Genomic DNA, 19,700 nt, shown 5'->3' with positions numbered 1-19,700 from the left:
GTCATATTATTCATCTGGTTTAGGAGATATGATTTTTTTGAAGAAAAAAAAACGTAAAAGTGGACAAAAATTGTTGAAGCAATTTTGTTAACAAAATGTACCGTTTTCAGGTTAAAGCTAATTTTAGGACTGCATTTTCAATTTATTTTGGTTTCTTTTCAAGAAAATTTTGTACAATTTTCTCTCTGAAACTTTCAAATCGAGCAATTTGTTTCTGAGATACACAATCTCAAAGAAATCAAATCGATGAACTTGATTTTTTCTAAGAGTTAACCCTTTGCTGCCCAATTTTTTTTCGATTTTTTTTAAATTTTTTCCTTGACATTTTGAGCAACTTTTGTTCTACGAAAAAGTTCACGTCTCTTGTTTTTTGTTGTTTTTGTTTCATTTATAGTTTTAATATTTGCATTTATCTTGTTTAGTTGATATTTGTTTTTGGTAGTATTTGGCCTATTCTAGCACCTAATTTGTCATGTTTTTACAGCCAATTTTTCATTATTTTTTTGTATGTTTTTAATTTTTTTACTCTAGAACAAACCATTATCATTTAAATTATTAAAAAATGCTTAGAGGTATAGTCTGAAACAATAGAAAAAAAAGTACAGAAAATATTAGTGAAAAACACAGCCAAGAAAAATTTACATTGGTAAAGTCAAATAAAACAAGTCACACTAAACTAAACTAAACTATTGGCACTACGCCCCCCGGGGCATGGCCTTCCTCTAACGTGGGATTTCTGCTCCAGCGCCTCTGACGAGACAGGAGAAACCGGGACCGACGTTTTTACTTCACCATCCGATAGAAGCTCAGTGGATAAGGCGGGAATCGAACTCGCGTCTCATAGCATCATCGGGATCGGCAGCCGAAGCCGCTACCCCTGCGCCACGAGACCCACACAAGTCACACGTTCAACCCTAAAAAAACAAATTTTAAGAGTTCACCTTTCCAATGCTTTTTAAAGGTCGAAAATTGGTAAAAAAAGATTTTTGGCGAATTATTAGATCGAACCCCGCCTAGAGGTGGGGTTGGGTTGTAGCTGGATAAACTGAAAGTGTTCAACTGATCATAACTCGGAAACTACTGGTTTTCAATCGACTTTTCTTTGCATTCCCTATGTCAAAAGAAGCAATTTTGCATCATTTGTTTTTTCATGCAAGTCTCCATACAATTTTGAGGGCTGGAATGGGTATGTAAACGTATGAAATTTTGTATCTTTGGACGGAATTTTCTGAAAATCTGAAAAATTAGATAAGAAACTTCATTTTTGGGTCAAACATTTGTAACAGATTTTTTGAGTATAAAAAATTAAAAAAGATAATTTTGAACATATTTCTATCGATTCCTTGACTTTTCTGAAGAAACGTCCTAGAAAATCGATAAAAAGTAACAAAATTGCTACAGGAAACAAAGATATATTTCGATTTACCCCAGAAAATGTTCCGAAAAGGCACCTCTCTCATAAACAAAATTTAAAAAATGATAAAATAATTAACATATTAAAAAAAATACTATCAACGCCTGAATAGCACCATAGAAATGATGAAAATATTTTGAAAATTAGATTTCAAAGAAAGTTTCACAACACGTAAAAAAAATAATCAAAAAAAAGTTAGCTTAAGCAACATAAAAATGATAAAAAGTTGCGCCTTGTGATGAAATAATTTTTTTAAATAAAACAATTTGATTACCTTTTTGAAAATAAAATTTCACTAGAGGTGGCCTCATGACAAAATAAAAAAAAAATGAAAAAAGTAGAGCAACATAAAAAAAGATCAAAGATAAATATTTTAAAAATAGGATTTTACCAGCGGCGTTTTGTTGATAAAATTATTTGACTATCGGCGCTCCTCAAGCTATAAAGACTATTCAAAATTAGTCAAACAAAGTTTGCCAACCGGCGCAAAAAGTTGTTGTAGCTAGAACGCTAAACAGAATTTTTATTTTTTTATGTTACCGTACGCCAAACTTTGTTTTGCTCTTATTAAACAGTCTTTATGTTGCTAGAGGGGCGTCGATAGTCAAACTTTTTTTTGTTGAATGTTTTAATTTTGTCATAATAGCGGTTCCAGTAAAATCTTATGTTTAAAATATTTTTATCATTTTTAAGCTGATTTGGGCACTGATTATTCAACTTTTTTTTCAATATTTTTACCAATTTTTTTCCCCACTCATAAGGGCGCCTCCAGTAAAACTTACATATTGAGAATTTACATAAAAATGTTTACGTCATAGGGGCGCCCCCATTCCATTTTCCATATCGAGAATTTGCATGATTTTTTTAAGTCGTAGGGGCGCCTCAAATCAAAATGTTCATATCGAGAATTTGCATGATTTTTTTTTAGTCATAAGGGCGCCTCCAGTCAAATTTTCATAAAAAATTTGTATGATTTTTTAAAAGTCGTAGTGGCGCCTCCAATTAAATTTTTCATAATTTTCATAAAAAAGTTTTAGTCATGGGGGCGCCTCCAGTCAATTTTCATAGTAAGAAATTGTATGATTTTTTTAAAGTCGTAGTCACGCATCCATTAAATTTTTCATAGCGAAAATCATCATGATTCATGATGAAGTCGTAGGGGCGCCTTCTGTCAAATTTTTGGTATTGAAGATTTGTTCTAAAAAATTTAAGTCACAAGTTGAATTTTCATAATAAGAATTTGTATGATTTTTTTTTAAGTCATAAGGGCGCCTCAGTCCAAGTTGCCATATCGAGAATATGCCTTTAAAGTCGTAGAGGCGTCTTCAGTCATATTTTTTACATTAACATTATTTTTTTTAAATACATATTTAAAAAAAATAATTCATAGGGGTGCTTCCAGTCAATTTTTCATATCCAAAATTTGCATGATATTTTTAAGTCGTAGGGGTGCCTCCAGTCAAATTTTTAATGTTGAGAATATGTTTAAAAAAATTAGGTCGTAGTGGCGCCTCCAGTTAAATTTTCGTATTGAGAATTTTCATAAAAATGTTTCATTCATAATTATCGTAGGTCACATTTTCATAAAAAGAATTTGTATGATTTTTTTTGAGTCAAAAGAGAGCCTCCATTCATTTTTTCATATCGAAAGTTGGCCTGATTTTTTTAAGTCGTTAGGGCGTCTCCAGTCAAAATTTTATATTGAGAATTTGAATTGGAAAAAATTAAATCGTAGGGGCGCCTCCAGTAAAATTTTCATAATTTTCATAAAAAATTTTTAGTCATAGGGGCGTCTCCAGTAAAATTTTTCATATCGAGAATGTATGAATTTTTTGAAGTCGTAGGGGAGCCTCCATTCAATTTTTTATATCGTGAATTTGCATGATTTTTTTAAGTCGTAGGGGCGCCTCCAATTCAATTTTCATATCAAGAATTTTCATAAAAATGTTTTTGTCATAGAGGCGCCTACAACCAAATTTTAATATCGAGAATTTTCATGTTTTTTTCAAGTCATAAGGGCGCCTTCAGTCATTTTTTAAAATATAATTAATATATTTTTTTAATGTCGTAGGGGCGCCTCCATTCAATATTTCATATGGAGAATTTGCATGATATTTTTAAGTTAAAAGGGACCTCCAGTCAAGTTTCTATATTGTGAACTTTTATTTAAAAAAAAAATAAGTCGTAGGCCTCCAGTTAAATTTTCATGATTTTTTTAAGACGTAGAGGCGCCTCCAGTCAAATTTTTATATTGCATATTCGTACTGAAAAAAATTAAGTCTTAGGGGCGCCTCCAATTAAATTTTTTATAATTTTCATGAAAAGGTTTTAGTCATAGGGGCGCCTGCAGTCAAATTTTTCATATCGATAATTTGCAAGATTTTTTTAAGTCATAAGGGTGCCTCCAGTCAAATTTTCATAACAAAATTTGTATGATTTTTTAAAGTCGTATGGGCGCCTATATTTAATTTTTCATATCGAGAATTTGCATGATTTTTTTAAGTCGTAAGGGCGCTTCCAGTCAATTTTTTATATTGCATATTCGTATTGAAAAAAAAATAAGTCTTAGGGTCGCCTCTAGTTAAATTTTCATAATTTTCATAAAAATGTTTTAGTCATAGGGGCGCCTTCAGTCAAATTTTTTACATATCGAGAATTTGCATGATTTTTTTAAGTAATAAGAGTCAAATTTTCATAACAAAATTTGTATGATTTTTTTTACAGTCGTAGGGGCGCCTACAGTCAAATTTTTATATTGCATATTTGTATTGAAAGAAATTAAGTCTAAGGGGCGCGTTCAGTTAAATTTTTATAAAAATGTGGTAGTCATAGGGGCGCCTCCAGTCAATTTTTTTATATCGAGAATTTTCATGGTTTTTTCAAGTCATAAGGGCGCCTCCAGTCAATTATAATAAAATTAATATGATTTTTTTAAAGTCGTAGGGGCGCCTCCATTCAATATTTCATTTCGAGAATTTGCATGATTTTTTTAAGACGTAGGGGCGCCTCCAGTCATATTTTTATATTGCATATTCGTATTGAAAATAATTAAGTCTAAGGGTCGCGTCCAGTTAAACTTTCATAAAAATGTGGTAGTCATAGGGGCGCCTCCAGTCAAATTTTTTATATCGAGAATTTTCATGATTTTTCAAGTCATAAGGGCGCCTCCAGTCAATTTTTATAAAAAAGTTAATATGATTTTTTTTAAGTCGTAGGGGCGCCTCCATTCAATATTTCATTTCGAGAATTTGCATGATTTTTTTAAGACGTAGAGGCGCCTCCAGTCAAATATTCGTATTGAAAAAAAATAAGTCTTAGGGGCGCCTCCAATTAAATTATCATAATTTTCATAAAAATGTTTTAGTCATAGGGGCGCCTCCAGTCAAATTTTTCATATCGATTTGAAAAAAAAATCTATTAGGCATTTTAGCAACATAGCTAAAAAAAAATCGGCCCTTCGGGCCGAGGGGCGCATGGGGTGTAACTAACTTAATTTGCCAGGGGGGGGTTAAACCCCTAAAACCCCCCCCTTGTACACGGCCCTGCTTGGAATTTGCAAATCATTCGCCTGGCCCAGTTTGCAACAGATTTCGCCGGAATTGGGCTACCCTTGGCTTCGATTTCAAATCGGTTGGTGGTGGAAAATTTGCCAATTTTCAAGCTCTTCATGGATGATGGAAGCGGAAAAAAACGGTTCTGCGAAGAAGTTGTAAGCTGTTGATTCGAACATGACAAAAAAAACGAGATGTGAAATTTGAGGCAACAGTATTTAACCAACAGGTCACTGATGCCTTTTAGTTCTTTTTCCATATTTTTTATATTTTTTGCCTTTTTCCTATTTTTTTCATAAAACCATGGTGCATTTAAATAAATTGAATTATGTTAAAAATTTGTATCCTCAAAACTTAATTGAGTATATTATCTTTATAAATGTTTTTACTTTTATTTTTTAAATGTGTACTGTGCAATTTTTGTACAGTAGCAAAACTGCAATTATGGTATTTGTATTTTGTAATACTTTTTATGTTATGGAAATTTAAAATTGAAATTAGAAAGCTTGTTTTATTTTGATTTGCTTTACTTTGTTTTCAGAGACATAAGGAGATAAAATATAAATATATAAAAATGACCAAAAGTCATTTGACTTTATTCTTCATACAATTTTGCGGGCTGATCATACATAATGGGTATGTTCGATAGTTTGTTTCTTAAAAGGAATTTTCTGATTGTTTCAGTGTATTAGGCAAAGTTGTAGTTAAAGATTTTTTAGAAAAGAAATAATTCACGGAAAAACAATTCAAAATTTTTTTTTTTATCAAACTTCAATGATCAGAATTTTATTGATATAAAGTTAAGCTCGTGTGATTTTTTTCATTTAAAAAACTATTTTCATTTTTTTAAAACTCAATATTTCAAGAAAGAAAAACAATTTGAAGTATAATTCATGGCTTTAAAAATCAAGAAATTTCATTTCAAAATGTTTATAATTTTATTTGAAATATTATAAATCTGTTAAACAGTCTTGAAATACTATCGATTGAAAAAAGAGGGCCGAATGGGTAGCACTTAGAAAACCCGGAGGTAGGATCATCAGTGTCTAAAAAAATGTAAGAGTGGACGACTACAATGAGAAAAAAAACATTCTTGAAATTTTAAACTTATAATGGTTTTACCTCGAAAACGGTACATTTTATCAAAATATCACATAAGAGCAATTCTCTACCAAAACCGGAAATGGATTTTATTTGTATTTTTTGATTTGGCTCAAACTTTGTGGAGGCAAAAATAGCTAATTTGGTCATAGGGAATATGACCAAATTAGCTATTTTGTGTCATTGGTTCACCCATACAAGTCTTCATACAATTTTGGCAGCTGTCCATACAAAAATGGTACGTAAATATTCAAACAGCTGACACTTTTGAGTGAATTTTCTGATCAATTTGGTGTCTTTGGCAAAATTGTAGGTATTGTTGAGGACTTCTGAGAAAAAATAGGTACACGGAAAAAAAATTCAGATTTTTAAATCAACTTTTTTTCACGAAAACTCAATTTCCCAAAATACGTATTTTTTTATTTTCGAGATTTTTTGATATGTTTAACTTTTTAACCATAGAGAAACATGCCGCCGAGTTTTGAATTTTTGAAAAAATAGTGATTTTTGGAAAAAAAAATCTAAATATCATGCAAAAACAAATTTGATGTAATTTTTTATTGTAAAATAGAATTTCCAATCGAAAAGTACTCTACGGATTTTTTGATAAAAGGCTCTGTTTTCAAGATATAGCCACCAAAAGTTTGATTTTAGCGAAATATTAGCATTCGTGAAACATTCGTGAAACTTTTCGTTCTTTTCGAGAAAAATATTTTGAAAATAATTAAATCAAGACTAGCATTTTAAATGGGCGTAATATTCAATGTTTGGCCCTTTTAAAATGTTAGTTTTGATTTAAAAAAAATCAAAATATTTTTTCAAAAAGAACGGAGATATCGACATTAGAAAATGGTGGGTTTATTAGGTGAGACTTAGAAAACTCAATTTTCCTGTTTCTTTTCCTTCAAGCGGCTGTATCTCAGCAACCCGAGGTCCAATTTTCAGTGTCTCTTGGACAATTTTATAGCAAATTTTCTGAACTTTTCAAATAAAATGTTTTCAGATATGGTCACTCATGGTCACTATTTTTAAAAATCGAAAAACTGCAAATATTTCGCTAAAATCAAACTTTCGGTGGCTATATCTTAAAAACAGAGCCCTTTATCAAAATATCTGTAAAGTACTTTTCGATTGGATATTAAATTTTACAATAAAAAATTACGTTAAATTTGTTTTTACATGCAATTTAGATTATTTGCAAAAATCACTTTTTTTCAAAAAATTATAGCTCAGCAGCAGATTTTTTGACCATGTTTCTCTATGGCTCAAAAGTTGGCACGTTTTTGTCTCCGAAAATCAAAAAAATAAACGTGTTATGGGAAATTGAGTTTTTGTGACAAAAAAGTTGATTAAAATATCTGGAATTTTGTTCCAAGTACCTATTTTTTTCTCAATAGTCCTCAACAATACCTACAATTTTGCCGAAGACACCAAATTGATCAGAAAATTCACTCAAAAGTTACAGATGTTTGAATATTTACACACCATTTTTGTATGGACAACTGCCAAAATTGTATGGAGACTAGCTTATTTGGTCATAGGGAAGGCCCCCACAAAGTTTGAGCCAAATCAAAAAATACAAAAAATAAAAATGGTTGAAATCGCCCGAATTCGTACACAGAAAAAAAATGATGGTAATATTCATCAGGAAATGGTGACAGATTTTGTGGCAAAAAAAATGATTAATTTTACCCCAGAAAATGATGAATTTTCATCAGTTTTTGATGAATATTCATCAGGTTCACATTTTTACACATTTTTTATGTATGTATGTATGTATGTATGATCCCCATACCCGCAGGCAACTTGGTCCCGAAACACATGTGAGCGCTAGGTGAACAATTCGATCATCTTTTACTCCGTAATCTGTACACCCACGTGCATAAATTTTTTTGCACGAATTTTAGTGCTACAAATACCGACGCATAAGATAAAATGGTTTCCCTCTTCCCTCCCCAAGCGCCGGAAATTTGTAGCGGGTGTAGGGACACTTTGCATAGACGCCCTTGCTCCCATCACGTCACTGAGGGTATGGAGCGACGAGAAATTAATAAGCATGCCCCCTCAGCCGAACCTTCATTAGAGAAGCAGGCAATCCACAACTCACAGCGAACGACTAAGGGGACACCCTACCGCGTATATAGTAAAATTGGCGTGGTTTGTCTTTATTGATCTGAATGAATGTTAGTATAAGTGAAAGAGTATTTTGATATTTATATAGGAAAGATCTCACCAAATAAAAAAAAAACTTCAGGGGTTGGTCCATTCCGACCGATTCGCCACTCGTCTTCCAGCTTCCAGCAAAGAAACAGATCTCGCCTGACCGGATACTGCTGGGGTGTTGATGTGCTGCTGCAAGCCTTGGTGAATTTCTTTAGCAATCGGTCCTAGGTCCAAATCCAACAGCTCGCTGGTATTGATGAGAGTTCGCAGTTCCCGGCACCTTCTGGGGTATCAATCGTCCCGACGAATCGCGGAATCCGTGTTGGTATCCATGGTCAACCCGTAATTTGGCTTCAAATTCCAATATATCACACTTTTTCCAAATTCTAGATTTTTTTTCACAAAATGACAGCGAGAAAAATTTAAAACGTCCAAACCCGCGCACAGTTTGCTTCGATCTCTTCGGTTCACATTTTTACACATTTTTTATGTAATATTACTCAAAAATAGAGTTAATATTCAACCTACCAAATTTTCAACATTCCAAAATTCAACTTTTTTTTCTGTGTAGAGAGTTGCTCATAAGTATCCAACAATAATTTCAGGAAGCTTTTTCTGACGACTTTCGATACTTTCCAAAATATCTCTACTTTTTTCAAAGAAATCATAAGTTGGCGAAAATCAGAGCGTTCGTCACATTTTGTCCACACAAACATTAAAAAACTAACTTAATCCACCTATGTGGTTGATGCCTTCCTCACTTTTTACCAAAAATGGGTATATGAGTGGTTTCATCATTTTTTTAGATCCAGAAAAAAGAACACAATGTATAACTTATGTGGTCATAACTCGAGACAGGGTTGCCAGATCTTCAATGTTTTGGACTCTTTGGAAAGGCCTTTCAATTACCTAACCAACGATGGGTCGGATGATGGATCCGGACATAGTTTACATACATTTAAGTGAGATCCGGCTTCAAAAAAGTACATAAATATCACTGGTCATAACTCGAGACAGGGTTCCCAGATCTTCAATGTTTTGGAATCATTGGAAAGGCCTTTCAATTACCTAATCAACGATGGGTCGGATGATGGATCCGGACATCGTTTACATGCATATAATTGAGATCCGGATATTTGTGAAAACACATTTTTATGCATAACTTTTGAACTACTTATCGAAACTTCAAACATTTCAATAGCGATGTATGGGACCCTAAACCAAGTCGAATGCATTTGGTTCGATCAAAATCGGTTCAGCCAGTGCTGAGAAAACTCAGTGAGAATTTTGGTCACATACATACATACACACACACATACACACACACATACACACACATACAGACATTTGTTCAGTTTTCGATTCTGAGTAGATATGTATACATGAAGGTGGGTCTACGACTTTTTTTTATACAAAGTTCATTTTTAGAGCAGGATTATAGCCTTACCTCAGTGAGGAAGGCAAAATATAAGGTTTAGTTTGACATAATTCAGTTTTTGTGATAAAGCTGATAAAAATATTTTTCAAAGCATTTATCTCTGGGCTGTGGCCGAAGTCGAGGGGAGGAGGGGGCAAAATTAAAATATAAAAGTTCAAATTACTAGTCAGAATCACTACATTTTACTGAAAATATTGTTAGAAAATGCATTATACACTATTGCAGTTAGTTTGCAATCATTTGTTTTCACAAATGTAAGTTTTGACAAAAAAAAAAAAAACCTTTTTTCATAGGGGTAATTCTCTACCAACTCACACGAAATCGGGAAAAGTTGCCCCGACCCCTCTTCGATTTGCGTGAAACTTTGTCCTAAGGGGTAACTTTTGTCCCTGATCACGAATCCGAGGTCCGTGTTTTGATATCTCGTGACGGAGGGGCGGTACGACCCCTTCCATTTTTGAACATGCGAAAAAAGAGGTATTTTTCAATAATTTGCAGCCTGAAACGGTGATGAGATAGAAATTTGGTGTCAAAGGGACTTTTATGTAAAATTAGACGCCCGATTTGATGGCGTACTCAGAATTCCGAAAAAACGTATTTTTCATCGAAAAAAACACTAAAAAAGTTTTAAAAATCCTCCCATTTTCCGTTACTCGACTGTAAAAAATTTTGGAACATGTCATTTTATGGGAAATTTAATGTACTTTTCGAATCTACATTGTCCCAGAAGGGTCATTTTTTCATTTAGAACAAAAATTTTCATTTTAAAATTTCGTGTTTTTTCTAACTTTGCAGGGTTATTTTTTAGAGTGTTTTAATGTTCTACAAAGTTGTAGAGCAGACAATTACAAAAATTTTGATATATAGACATAAGGGGTTTGCTTATAAACATCACAAGTTATCGCGATTTTACGAAAAAAAGTTTTGAAAAAGTTACTTTTTGCGTTTCTCTTTGTTTCGTCGTCCGTGTCTGTCGCGGGTGACCATGAACGGCCATGATCGATGACGACCAACTTTTTCAAAACTTTTTTTCGTAAAATCGCGATAACTCGTGATTTTTATAAGCAAACCCCTTATGTCTATATATCAAAATTTTTGTAATTGTCTGCTCTACAACTTTGTAGAACATTAAAACACTCTAAAAAATAACCCTGCAAAGTTAGAAAAAACACGAAATTTTAAAATGAAAATTTTTGTTCTAAATGAAAAAATGACCCTTCTGGGACAATGTAGATTCGAAAAGTACATTAAATTTCCCATAAAATGACATGTTCCAAAATTTTTTACAGTCGAGTAACGGAAAATGGGAGGATTTTTAAAACTTTTTTAGTGTTTTTTTCGATGAAAAATACGTTTTTTCGGAATTCTGAGTACGCCATCAAATCGGGCGTCTAATTTTACATAAAAGTCCCTTTGACACCAAATTTCTATCTCATCACCGTTTTAGGCTGCAAATTATTGAAAAACACCTCTTTTTTCGCATGTTCAAAAATGGAAGGGGTCGTACCGCCCCTCCGTCACGAGATATCAAAAAACGGACCTCGGATTCGTGATCAGGGACAAAAGTTACCCCTTAGGACAAAGTTTCACGCAAATCGAAGAGGGGTCGGGGCAACTGCTGTGTGAGTTGGCGGAGAATTACCCATATAGATAATTCATCAAGACCGTTTCATTGTTGTTTTGAATTTTTCGTGTGTTCTCATTTCTATTGGGAAAGCTTTCAATTCTTCTCATCTCTCATTGGTGATGAGTTTTGACGAGTTAATTTTAGATTGAATTTCAAATTCAAAGATACAAATATTCGAATGTTTGCCGTCAAAATCGATCCAAATCTGGGCTTTCTCGGGGCTACCCCCCGAAATCAGAGATTAGCCCATCACTAGGCTAAACTCCAAATGTGAACTCATTCTGACCACGGGATCCCTTCCCTTTAATCGCATGAACTTTGTATGGAAAAATCGTCCAAATTTATTTAAAAAATCAACTGTTTCAGGTTTTTACCTGTGGAGGTCTCAATAGTTATTCAATTCTTACCATTTCATCAAACTTTGAAAAACTTTCCCGAAGACACCAAATTTTAGATTTTTTTTGATTAACTTCCGAAATTAAACATATTTGCGCGGCTGACTCTTAAAAATGTTTTTGCCCTCAAATATTTTAGGACAATTGTTAAGTGTTGCAGGAAGGGAGCCTAGCCACAATGTAGATTCTATCTTACTTATTCTGAATTATTGTAATGCAAAAAAAAAAACAAACAGTTTCACAAATTACACATGAAGCTAGAAAATTGGCTCCTCACGGCCAATGGAGCGCGATATGACGACAAGGACGACGACAACGGCAGTGTTGATGACTTGTGCTCCCCGCCAAGAAGCAGCGCAAAAGTGTTGCCAAACACCATAAACGCCAACGACTCGACACGACAAAAATTATGTTTGCAAATTTGTTCGCCACGGGAAACATAAGAAGTAAATTTTAAATTAACATCCTCCGATGCGCATCGCACTTGACTTCCCCGTCGCCCCCTCTGTCAAATTGGCAAATAGGAAAAAGTCTTGAAGAGGAGAGGCTGATTCGATTTTTGGGCCTCAAGGACTCTCCTGGAGGTGTGCTTTCCAATCTTGACGCGTGAGCGAAGGTGGTAGCAGTCAACACAAGATGGGGTTTTTTTTCTTGAGGTTCACTGCTTAGTAAACACGATAAAAAGTTGACTTATTGTAATTCGGAACCTCGTGATGGAGATTGGCTTCCAGGAAAAGAATACAATTGACATTCGATTACATGTTGATGATGCAAACAGTTGGCAAAGTTAACTGGGTTGTTGCAGATTCGAAAAGGTTACTAATGGTATTTAAAAAATTGTAGGTCAATAGAAAGTATTACAAAAAACACTTTTGTAAAATTATCACCCCGGCAATTTCACCACCAATCATCGTTATCACCGTTTTACAATCCGGATTTTCCGGCCAATTTTACGTCATGCAAAAACCCCATCAACCAGAACCTCTTTCATCCCGTCGGGGCCATCAACCGATTTGACCAGGTTCGCCCTTTTCTCGCCAAGGTAGGCTGTTTCGTTGCCACCACCACCACGACGACGGTGGAGTTGAGACAATTTGGCCATCTTCGGACGCAAGGTGCTCCCCAACCCTTATAAGCAATCCGAAAGTATCTGTCGTAAAGTGTAAATTTTTATCTACCCTCAGGGCCAGAACCAGACCAGACCATTCGTCTTCGCCGCCACAGAACACAGAGTGTCCTGTCAATGTTCGATGTTGGTGTCGGCGTTGATTGCCTCCAAGTAAAACTTCAAGACAATGACGAGCACAAGCAGAAGCAGCAGCATCACGGTGCTGACCGTCCAGATCGTTGTCCCCCCTTCGAGTCGTAAATTCAAGCATCGAAATATCTTGGTTTTGCATAAATTACCAATCTGCCAGGCGGAAAACCGAATGAAGAAGCACTTTCCAGACTGGGACCCCCTCTCCCGAAGGAGTTGGGGCAACCTTGGGGCGAAAATCGTTTGGTTTTATGGCACTTTGACAGAGAGTATACAAGGATCGACGCGGGAAGGAGGGAGGTATTCCAAATTTGGCAAACAGTTTGGATAAATGGACTCCAGAGGGCAACCGAAAACCGACATCGTGCGTGGTGTGGACGATGATGGATTTTGAATTCGTAACTGGTGTTGATGGTCGGAATTTGGGAAGAAGACTTTTTTTTTTGGTAAAGTTGTTTGATTAGGTCAGCAATGAGTTGGCAGAAACAGAGAAATTTGCTGAAAAATTGAAAACCAAAGTTCTACATTTTCAGCACCATAACAATGCCGAATGCTCCAACTTTTTCCTGGCTTTATTTTTTGGACGTTTTTTTCAAGAATTCATAAATACGGAATTTAGTATAAGGTATTGCTATAGAAAAGTATTGCAAAACGATGCCGTTTTTAGCCTGGTCTGATATCAAAATGCAGTTTTTAACCACTTTTTCTTATTTCATTAAAAATAACTAAACAGATAAAATATTTCGTTACAAAACTGGAAACACAAACTTTCTTTAAATGATTTTTTGAAAATTAGTAAAAAAGATGATTTTCCCTCCCATTTTTTGAGTATGTTACGTAAAATTGTCCGAGGAATCCGATAAAAATATTTCCAAACTAAGGTTTCTTGGTTCAGACACCGTCGAAATCGCATTTAAAAGTTTCATTTGAGCTTTTCAAATGATAGGCTAGATTTTTCGGTCAAATTGTTTGTTTTTGAAAGACCAATCACCTTCCGTTTGCGTCCAAGACAACTAAAATCGGTTAAAATGGCGTGGAGCTATGATTTTTTGAATTTTTTTCTTAAAATGACGAATGTGGCAGTTTTTTAGGACCACCCTAGGTATAGGTCACCCTAATGGCCAATAAAAAAAATATGGGTCTAATTATTTAAGCCAAGAAACCCCCAGACAAATTTTGAGCCCGAACGGAGAACTTTTCTGTCGGTTTAGGCTCTTTTCAAATGGAATTGCAGATTAAATATTTTTTGTTTTGGCAGAAAAATGATATTCGAACATTTTTATTTGTTTTTTAATTTTTTTTATGTGTAAGAGGACGAAAAAAACAGAATTTTTCAGGTGTAGAAAAGTATGGACAGAAATTTTGTTACCAAGTTATTACTAAAAAAGGGTTTTCTGGAATAGTCAAATTTTTACATGATTTTCCCTTGAGTTCAGTTTTGAATGTAAAATGAAATTTGCAATCGAAAAGTACTGTAAATATTTTTTGATCAAGTTAAATTTTAATTAAAAAATTTCAGTTTTTCGTTTTTTTTGTCTGAAAATATCGTTTTTGCAATTCCGTCGTGAAACGGGAGCGAATGACCCATAGGGTTAAAGTTCCCCCAATAAAATCAAAATCAACAACAGTCGTGAAACTACTTAATTTTCCTGTCATTCTCGAACGATGAAACGACCTACTTTTCTCTACCAAAATTAATAGAACCGAGAATTAAAACATTTTAATAACAGTGCTGAAAAGTTCTTCTTTTCAGCATTGTAATGGCTGCCTCAAAGATGAACTTTTGCAACAACAATATATTCTAAAATTTTGGAATCAATACCAACATTTCAAAAAGGTGTATTTTTGAATATTTGGCCCATGATAAATTTTATTTTAATCCAAAAATTTAAAAGAATTTAAGAGAATTGAAACATATGTGATTTTCATTTTTTTACATTGAAAACTGAATTATTATTTGCTGAGATATTGGCATCATAAAATAGAAGGCTGTAAGAATGAGATTTAAAAACCTTAAATTTTGCTGCTTCTTTTTTTATTCGCTATATTTCAGCAACCAGAGGTGCAACCTTAAATGGCTCTGAGGCAATTGGAAATTTTCTCAACCTTTTGAAAAGCAATATTTTCAAAAATGTACAATCATGGACTCTATTTTAAAAATCAAAAAACTGTAACTTTAAAGTTGAAATTAAACTTTAAGTGGTTATTCCTTGAAAACGGTGCGACAGCACGAATCATTTTTTGCAGTATTTTTTTTTCCAAAAAACACATTTTCCAAATATTTAAACAAGCCGCCATTTTTTTGTCCATACTTTTCAATGGAAACCAAAGAAGTTGTATTCTAAAATTATTGAATTTATGGACCCAATCCTGAAATAATTTGATTATAAAAATGGAAATAATTTGAGCTCATGTTGATTAGGGTGGATCAGGGCCCCTTGGAAATGCAAAAATGTCAGCTAGACCGCTGCATTGTTGATAAAATCATTGTTCTATGTCCACAGAAGCTCCCCTGAAATTTTCAGCAAATTTGGTTCAGGTTTCGTCACAGCTCTTTAGCATTTAAGTTTGGCTGGGATTTGCATGGGGAATCTTCACTTTTTTACATTTTCTGACCGCAAAAATAATGTATCCTACTAAAATGCCTAAAACCTGAGATATATATCAATTATTATATGAGGAACAATTCTGTAGAACATTTCAAGTTGATCTAAGTAGAACTGACTTAGTTATAAGTGGTTTAAGTAAAGGTGGCGATGTTGTATTTTCCAAAGGGCCTCTTTCGCCAAATTTTCACTTGATGGCTCACTTTGATCGATGGCAAATCATTTGACAACTTGTTTGTTGTTGATGTCAGAAATAAATGGAAAAAGCGTTTCAACTTCTGAGGAACAATTTCACCATTTTTCTTCCGTCTCTTTCAGGTTCCAATTGAAACTGAGCACTTGTCCAGCGGAGAGTTTGACTCGGAGCGGGTTGTTGGTGATTAGAGAAAATTGGCGAAATCCCAGAAAACACGACGTATCAGGTCGGCTGGTTAATTGGTGGCTTACGGTTGCGTTCGCGATTTTTGTCACCGGTGCATCGGTTCATTCCCATTCAAGCGTGCCGAATGTTTGGCTACGCATCTTCCCTTCTTCTCCATCTTCTGCTGCTTCCGGCATGTCGTGAGGGGTTCTTCCTCTGCAGTGGACTGAGAGTTGTCGTCCTAAATGACAGGGAAGTTCCACCGAGAGGATAGTAATTAATAGACATCTGCCTATGTACGCATGGGACTCACACTACACATTAGCCCGACCGGGTACTCGCACGCTGACGTAGTCACCTGACCCACATTTCCGCGTGAAGGCGATTAGCTACCTGCATTCAGTAGCTTAGCCAGGGTGGGGGCGGGGGGCACACGCATTTTGGGATTTTTTTTTTCATTTACCCCCCGGACAAATCTAGAACAATTTTTTGTCGAAGGGGGGGGCACGGGACCCCCCAAGCCACTCCTGGTACCGCCAGGGCTTGCATTACTGGTGTGAACTGTCTCCTCGAAAGCGTCGCCAGGTCAATTTTCCCCAATTTAACGTTTAAATTACACCGTGAAAAAAAAGATAAAAAAAAATGTTTGCGATACAAGACGAGTCATGCGTTAGCCAAAAGATCTCAAAAATCTCCTCCATTTGGAATTAAAAAAGGGCAGGGAGAAGCAATTGTACAGAAGATTGTATGGAGAGCTATGATGGGACCCTCTACCTAGAGAAAAGATTTTTTTTTGTATTACATGTCATTCGGTTAAATAAAATTATTATTAGATGAATGGCGTACAGGTAGCCACATTTCAATTGGATGTGAGGGACCAGGTGATTCCGTTAGCGTGCGTGGATCTGGATTGGACAGCTTTTGCAATGTTTTTCCTGTGTGGCATTTGTTAGTCTGTCTGTGATAATGTATAAGTTAATCTTTCCCTGTTCCTGAGGGGAACACCCGTCAAGAGTATCGGGGCCGTCATTTACAAAGCGGATTGAGTGACAGTTTATTAATCAACTCAATGTTATCATGTTAAGGTTAATGTTAACATTCCATAGGTTGCCTCCCTAAGGTGTCATGATAAGGTCCAGCTTGTGATGATACACTACCTTCCCTTTACTAAGCAATCGAACCCAGAAGGGAAAAGATCACCAGTTGTGTTGGTCCGAGCCGGGATCTGATCCCCGATCTTCCGCTTACGTGGCGGATGCGTTATCTCTGGTCTACGTGGCTCGGTCGATATTGTGTGTAATAATGACAAGAAATTATAGTTTAAGTCCTACAAACAAAAGCTATTAAGGAATAACCTCTCATTTTAAAAAAAAAATGCTTAGAAGTGCAAATTTAAAAAAATAATATAGAATGCTTAACTCGCTTTAAGAAACTTTGAGAAATTGCTTTTGCCATATAATATCTCCCACAGACAGTGTGTCAAGTTTTTCTTTCTTTTATAGTTTTTGTTTCTTTTAAATCGCTATTTATTCGGTTGAACAACAATATTTTAATCAACAGTATCGTGAAACAATCAATAACAGTAACGATAAACAATCAATAAACAAATGAACAGGTGAACAAATCAATGAAATTTTTGCAGCAACTCCGCCTTGGTACAATCTGTTTTGACGGCCTTTCTGTTAAGCTCGACAACTTGTAGAACTCGTTGGTTTTCGGCTTCGTTCTTTGTGAACACTTTGTTATATTCTTCGCACAATTTTACGCCCCGCTCCGCAATGTCGTTCACGACCTTCAGGTTCTGCACCACTCGTAATCCTGCCTTGAAACCTTCAATTTCTGCCCACTCGGTTGGTGGACGCTCCGTAAATGAATCATCGATGGATAATTTAGCAAAAATTGATGCCGTTCGCATCGTCGAAAAATCAGCTAGCGATGCCCGGCCAGTTTTCAAAAGCTCCGGATCGCCGAGCACAGACCGTTCACCCGCGGGAATAGTTTTCATTGCCTGCACCACCCGTTGCTTTTCTTCTGCTGATACCTGGGAAAATGTTATTAGTTAAATAATTTATTAAAAAAATTAAATATCACCAAAACCTTTTCTGAGAACAGAGAAAAGCCAACGAGCTCGTCTGAAAGGTACCAGAGGTGGCGCTCAAGTACGGCTAAGGTAGCACATGCTATTTCCGGATCGGTTTTTCGAAAATCGTTGATGCTGTTCCAAAGATTCAAGTCGTTCGTCGCGGCGTCAACGCCGAGTGGAGCTTGCAGCCACGGTTTGACGTACAACAATGTACCAAACCTCACGAACCTTTTCAGCTGTTTAACCTCCTCACGCGTCAGTTCGAATAAGCACCCTTGTTCCCGCAGCAGGTAGATCTTGATGGCGTACAGCATTTTTGCCATCCATCTGGCATGATGGATCGGCCCGGGTTTTTTGAAAGTAAATTTGTCAGGTGTTTCCCCCAACACAACCAATGTCAGCTCAAGCAGCTCCTTGTAGTCATCCCTAGGAAAGGTATTTGCGCTTTTCAGGTAGCTGATCACCGTGTCCTTGAGGGCACACCACTTCTTGGTGACTACCAGCGGCGCTACCCTTTCCTTCGGGATGTCCTCCCATTTGTCCCGGAACCGCTTAAAAAGCGGTATTTCGGGAGACGTCGACGGCCCGAAACACACGGAGAAGGCTTTGGCCAAAATCAGCTCATGCGTGTGGTGACGGCATGCTAACCACATAAGCTCTCTGTCCATCAACTGCTCTAGCTTGACGCAAGCTCCTAAATAGTTGATGAAAGCCTTATTACAAAGAATTAGCTGACAGAAAAGATGTCAATTTGCCTTTGAACTTCCCCGTGTTGACGCTCGTTGTGTCGAAGGACATTGCGCAAACCTTCGATAAGCAATCCCATTCTTCCAAACAGTCGTAAACCACATGAGATTCTTGGTCGCCTAATCATAAAATATAATTAGTTTTAGATTATTAATGTGCCATTCAATGTAACCTGTTGGATGGGAAACAGCAGGAGCTCCAAGCAACTTTTCTCCGTCGCTCCATGACACCAGAACTGGCAACCTTTCGGAATGAGCGGAGTTTCCGACGTTCTCCAACTTCGTCCCGTCCCAGTGAACGACCAAGGGCCCTTGAGGATCGAACTCTGCTTTGGCTCTATCCGCGATCTCTTTACGAGCCTCTTGCCGTCTTCGCGTTATCGTGCTGCGAGACAGTGCCATCGTTGACCCATCTACGTCAAGAGCAGCTACCACAGGCATGATGATCTTGAACGCCTGACGGTCAGACACCTTGTTCCTGTCCAGAGCACTTAGAACGTCTTCCGTCAGGACGTTTGGCTTTGCTTCGCTGCTCTTGATGTGATGATCAATTTTCACCCGCTTTGGCTCGGGTACGTAGTCTGGATCTGTGCTTGAAGTGTCGCCTAGATTTATATAGTTTTTTTTATGTTCTGCAAATGTTATTATATTATTACTACCTGTGGGATCAACGCTTGTTTCTGCTTCCGGTTCAATCACAACTGACTTCCGCTTCGATGCTGAGCCGTCCATCACTGCTAAGCCAAATTGTCGTCTACCCCTCTGGTCCTCCAGAAACTCCATAGCACGATCATCCGTAGTCTCTGCTTTTCGGCTGGAAATATCCAGCAGAGTGTCCAGTTTCGCCAAAAATTTCTTTTTGCGGTCTAATTCTTTTTGCTTGTTTTTCTTGATCTTGACCCAGTCATCGTACAGCTTCCGGATCACTACAACAACGTTCTGTTTTAGTTGTAGCGG

The 19,700-nt window shown here is 36.1% G+C and overlaps 1 protein-coding gene across 1 annotated transcript; it reads right to left on the bottom strand.

The window, feature by feature from the left end:
• Positions 1-17,452: 17,452 nt before the first annotated feature.
• LOC120427230 (uncharacterized) lies at positions 17,453-19,036 on the bottom strand. Its single transcript, XM_052710678.1, has 3 exons — positions 18,917-19,036; positions 18,012-18,863; positions 17,453-17,955 (listed from the first exon to the last, which is right to left on the bottom strand). The coding sequence occupies exons 2-3, from the start codon at positions 18,663-18,665 to the stop codon at positions 17,539-17,541; spliced, it is 1,071 nt and encodes a 356-aa protein (XP_052566638.1). The 5' UTR covers positions 18,666-18,863; positions 18,917-19,036; the 3' UTR covers positions 17,453-17,538.
• Between the last annotated feature and the right edge of the window lie 664 nt (positions 19,037-19,700).

Source organism: Culex pipiens, chromosome 3, assembly GCF_016801865.2.
Source record: "Culex pipiens pallens isolate TS chromosome 3, TS_CPP_V2, whole genome shotgun sequence".
In the NCBI taxonomy this organism is placed as follows: Eukaryota; Metazoa; Arthropoda; class Insecta; order Diptera; family Culicidae; genus Culex; species Culex pipiens.
Note: the sequence above shows the minus strand (reverse complement) of the source record. Positions and strands in the feature narration are given on the sequence as shown.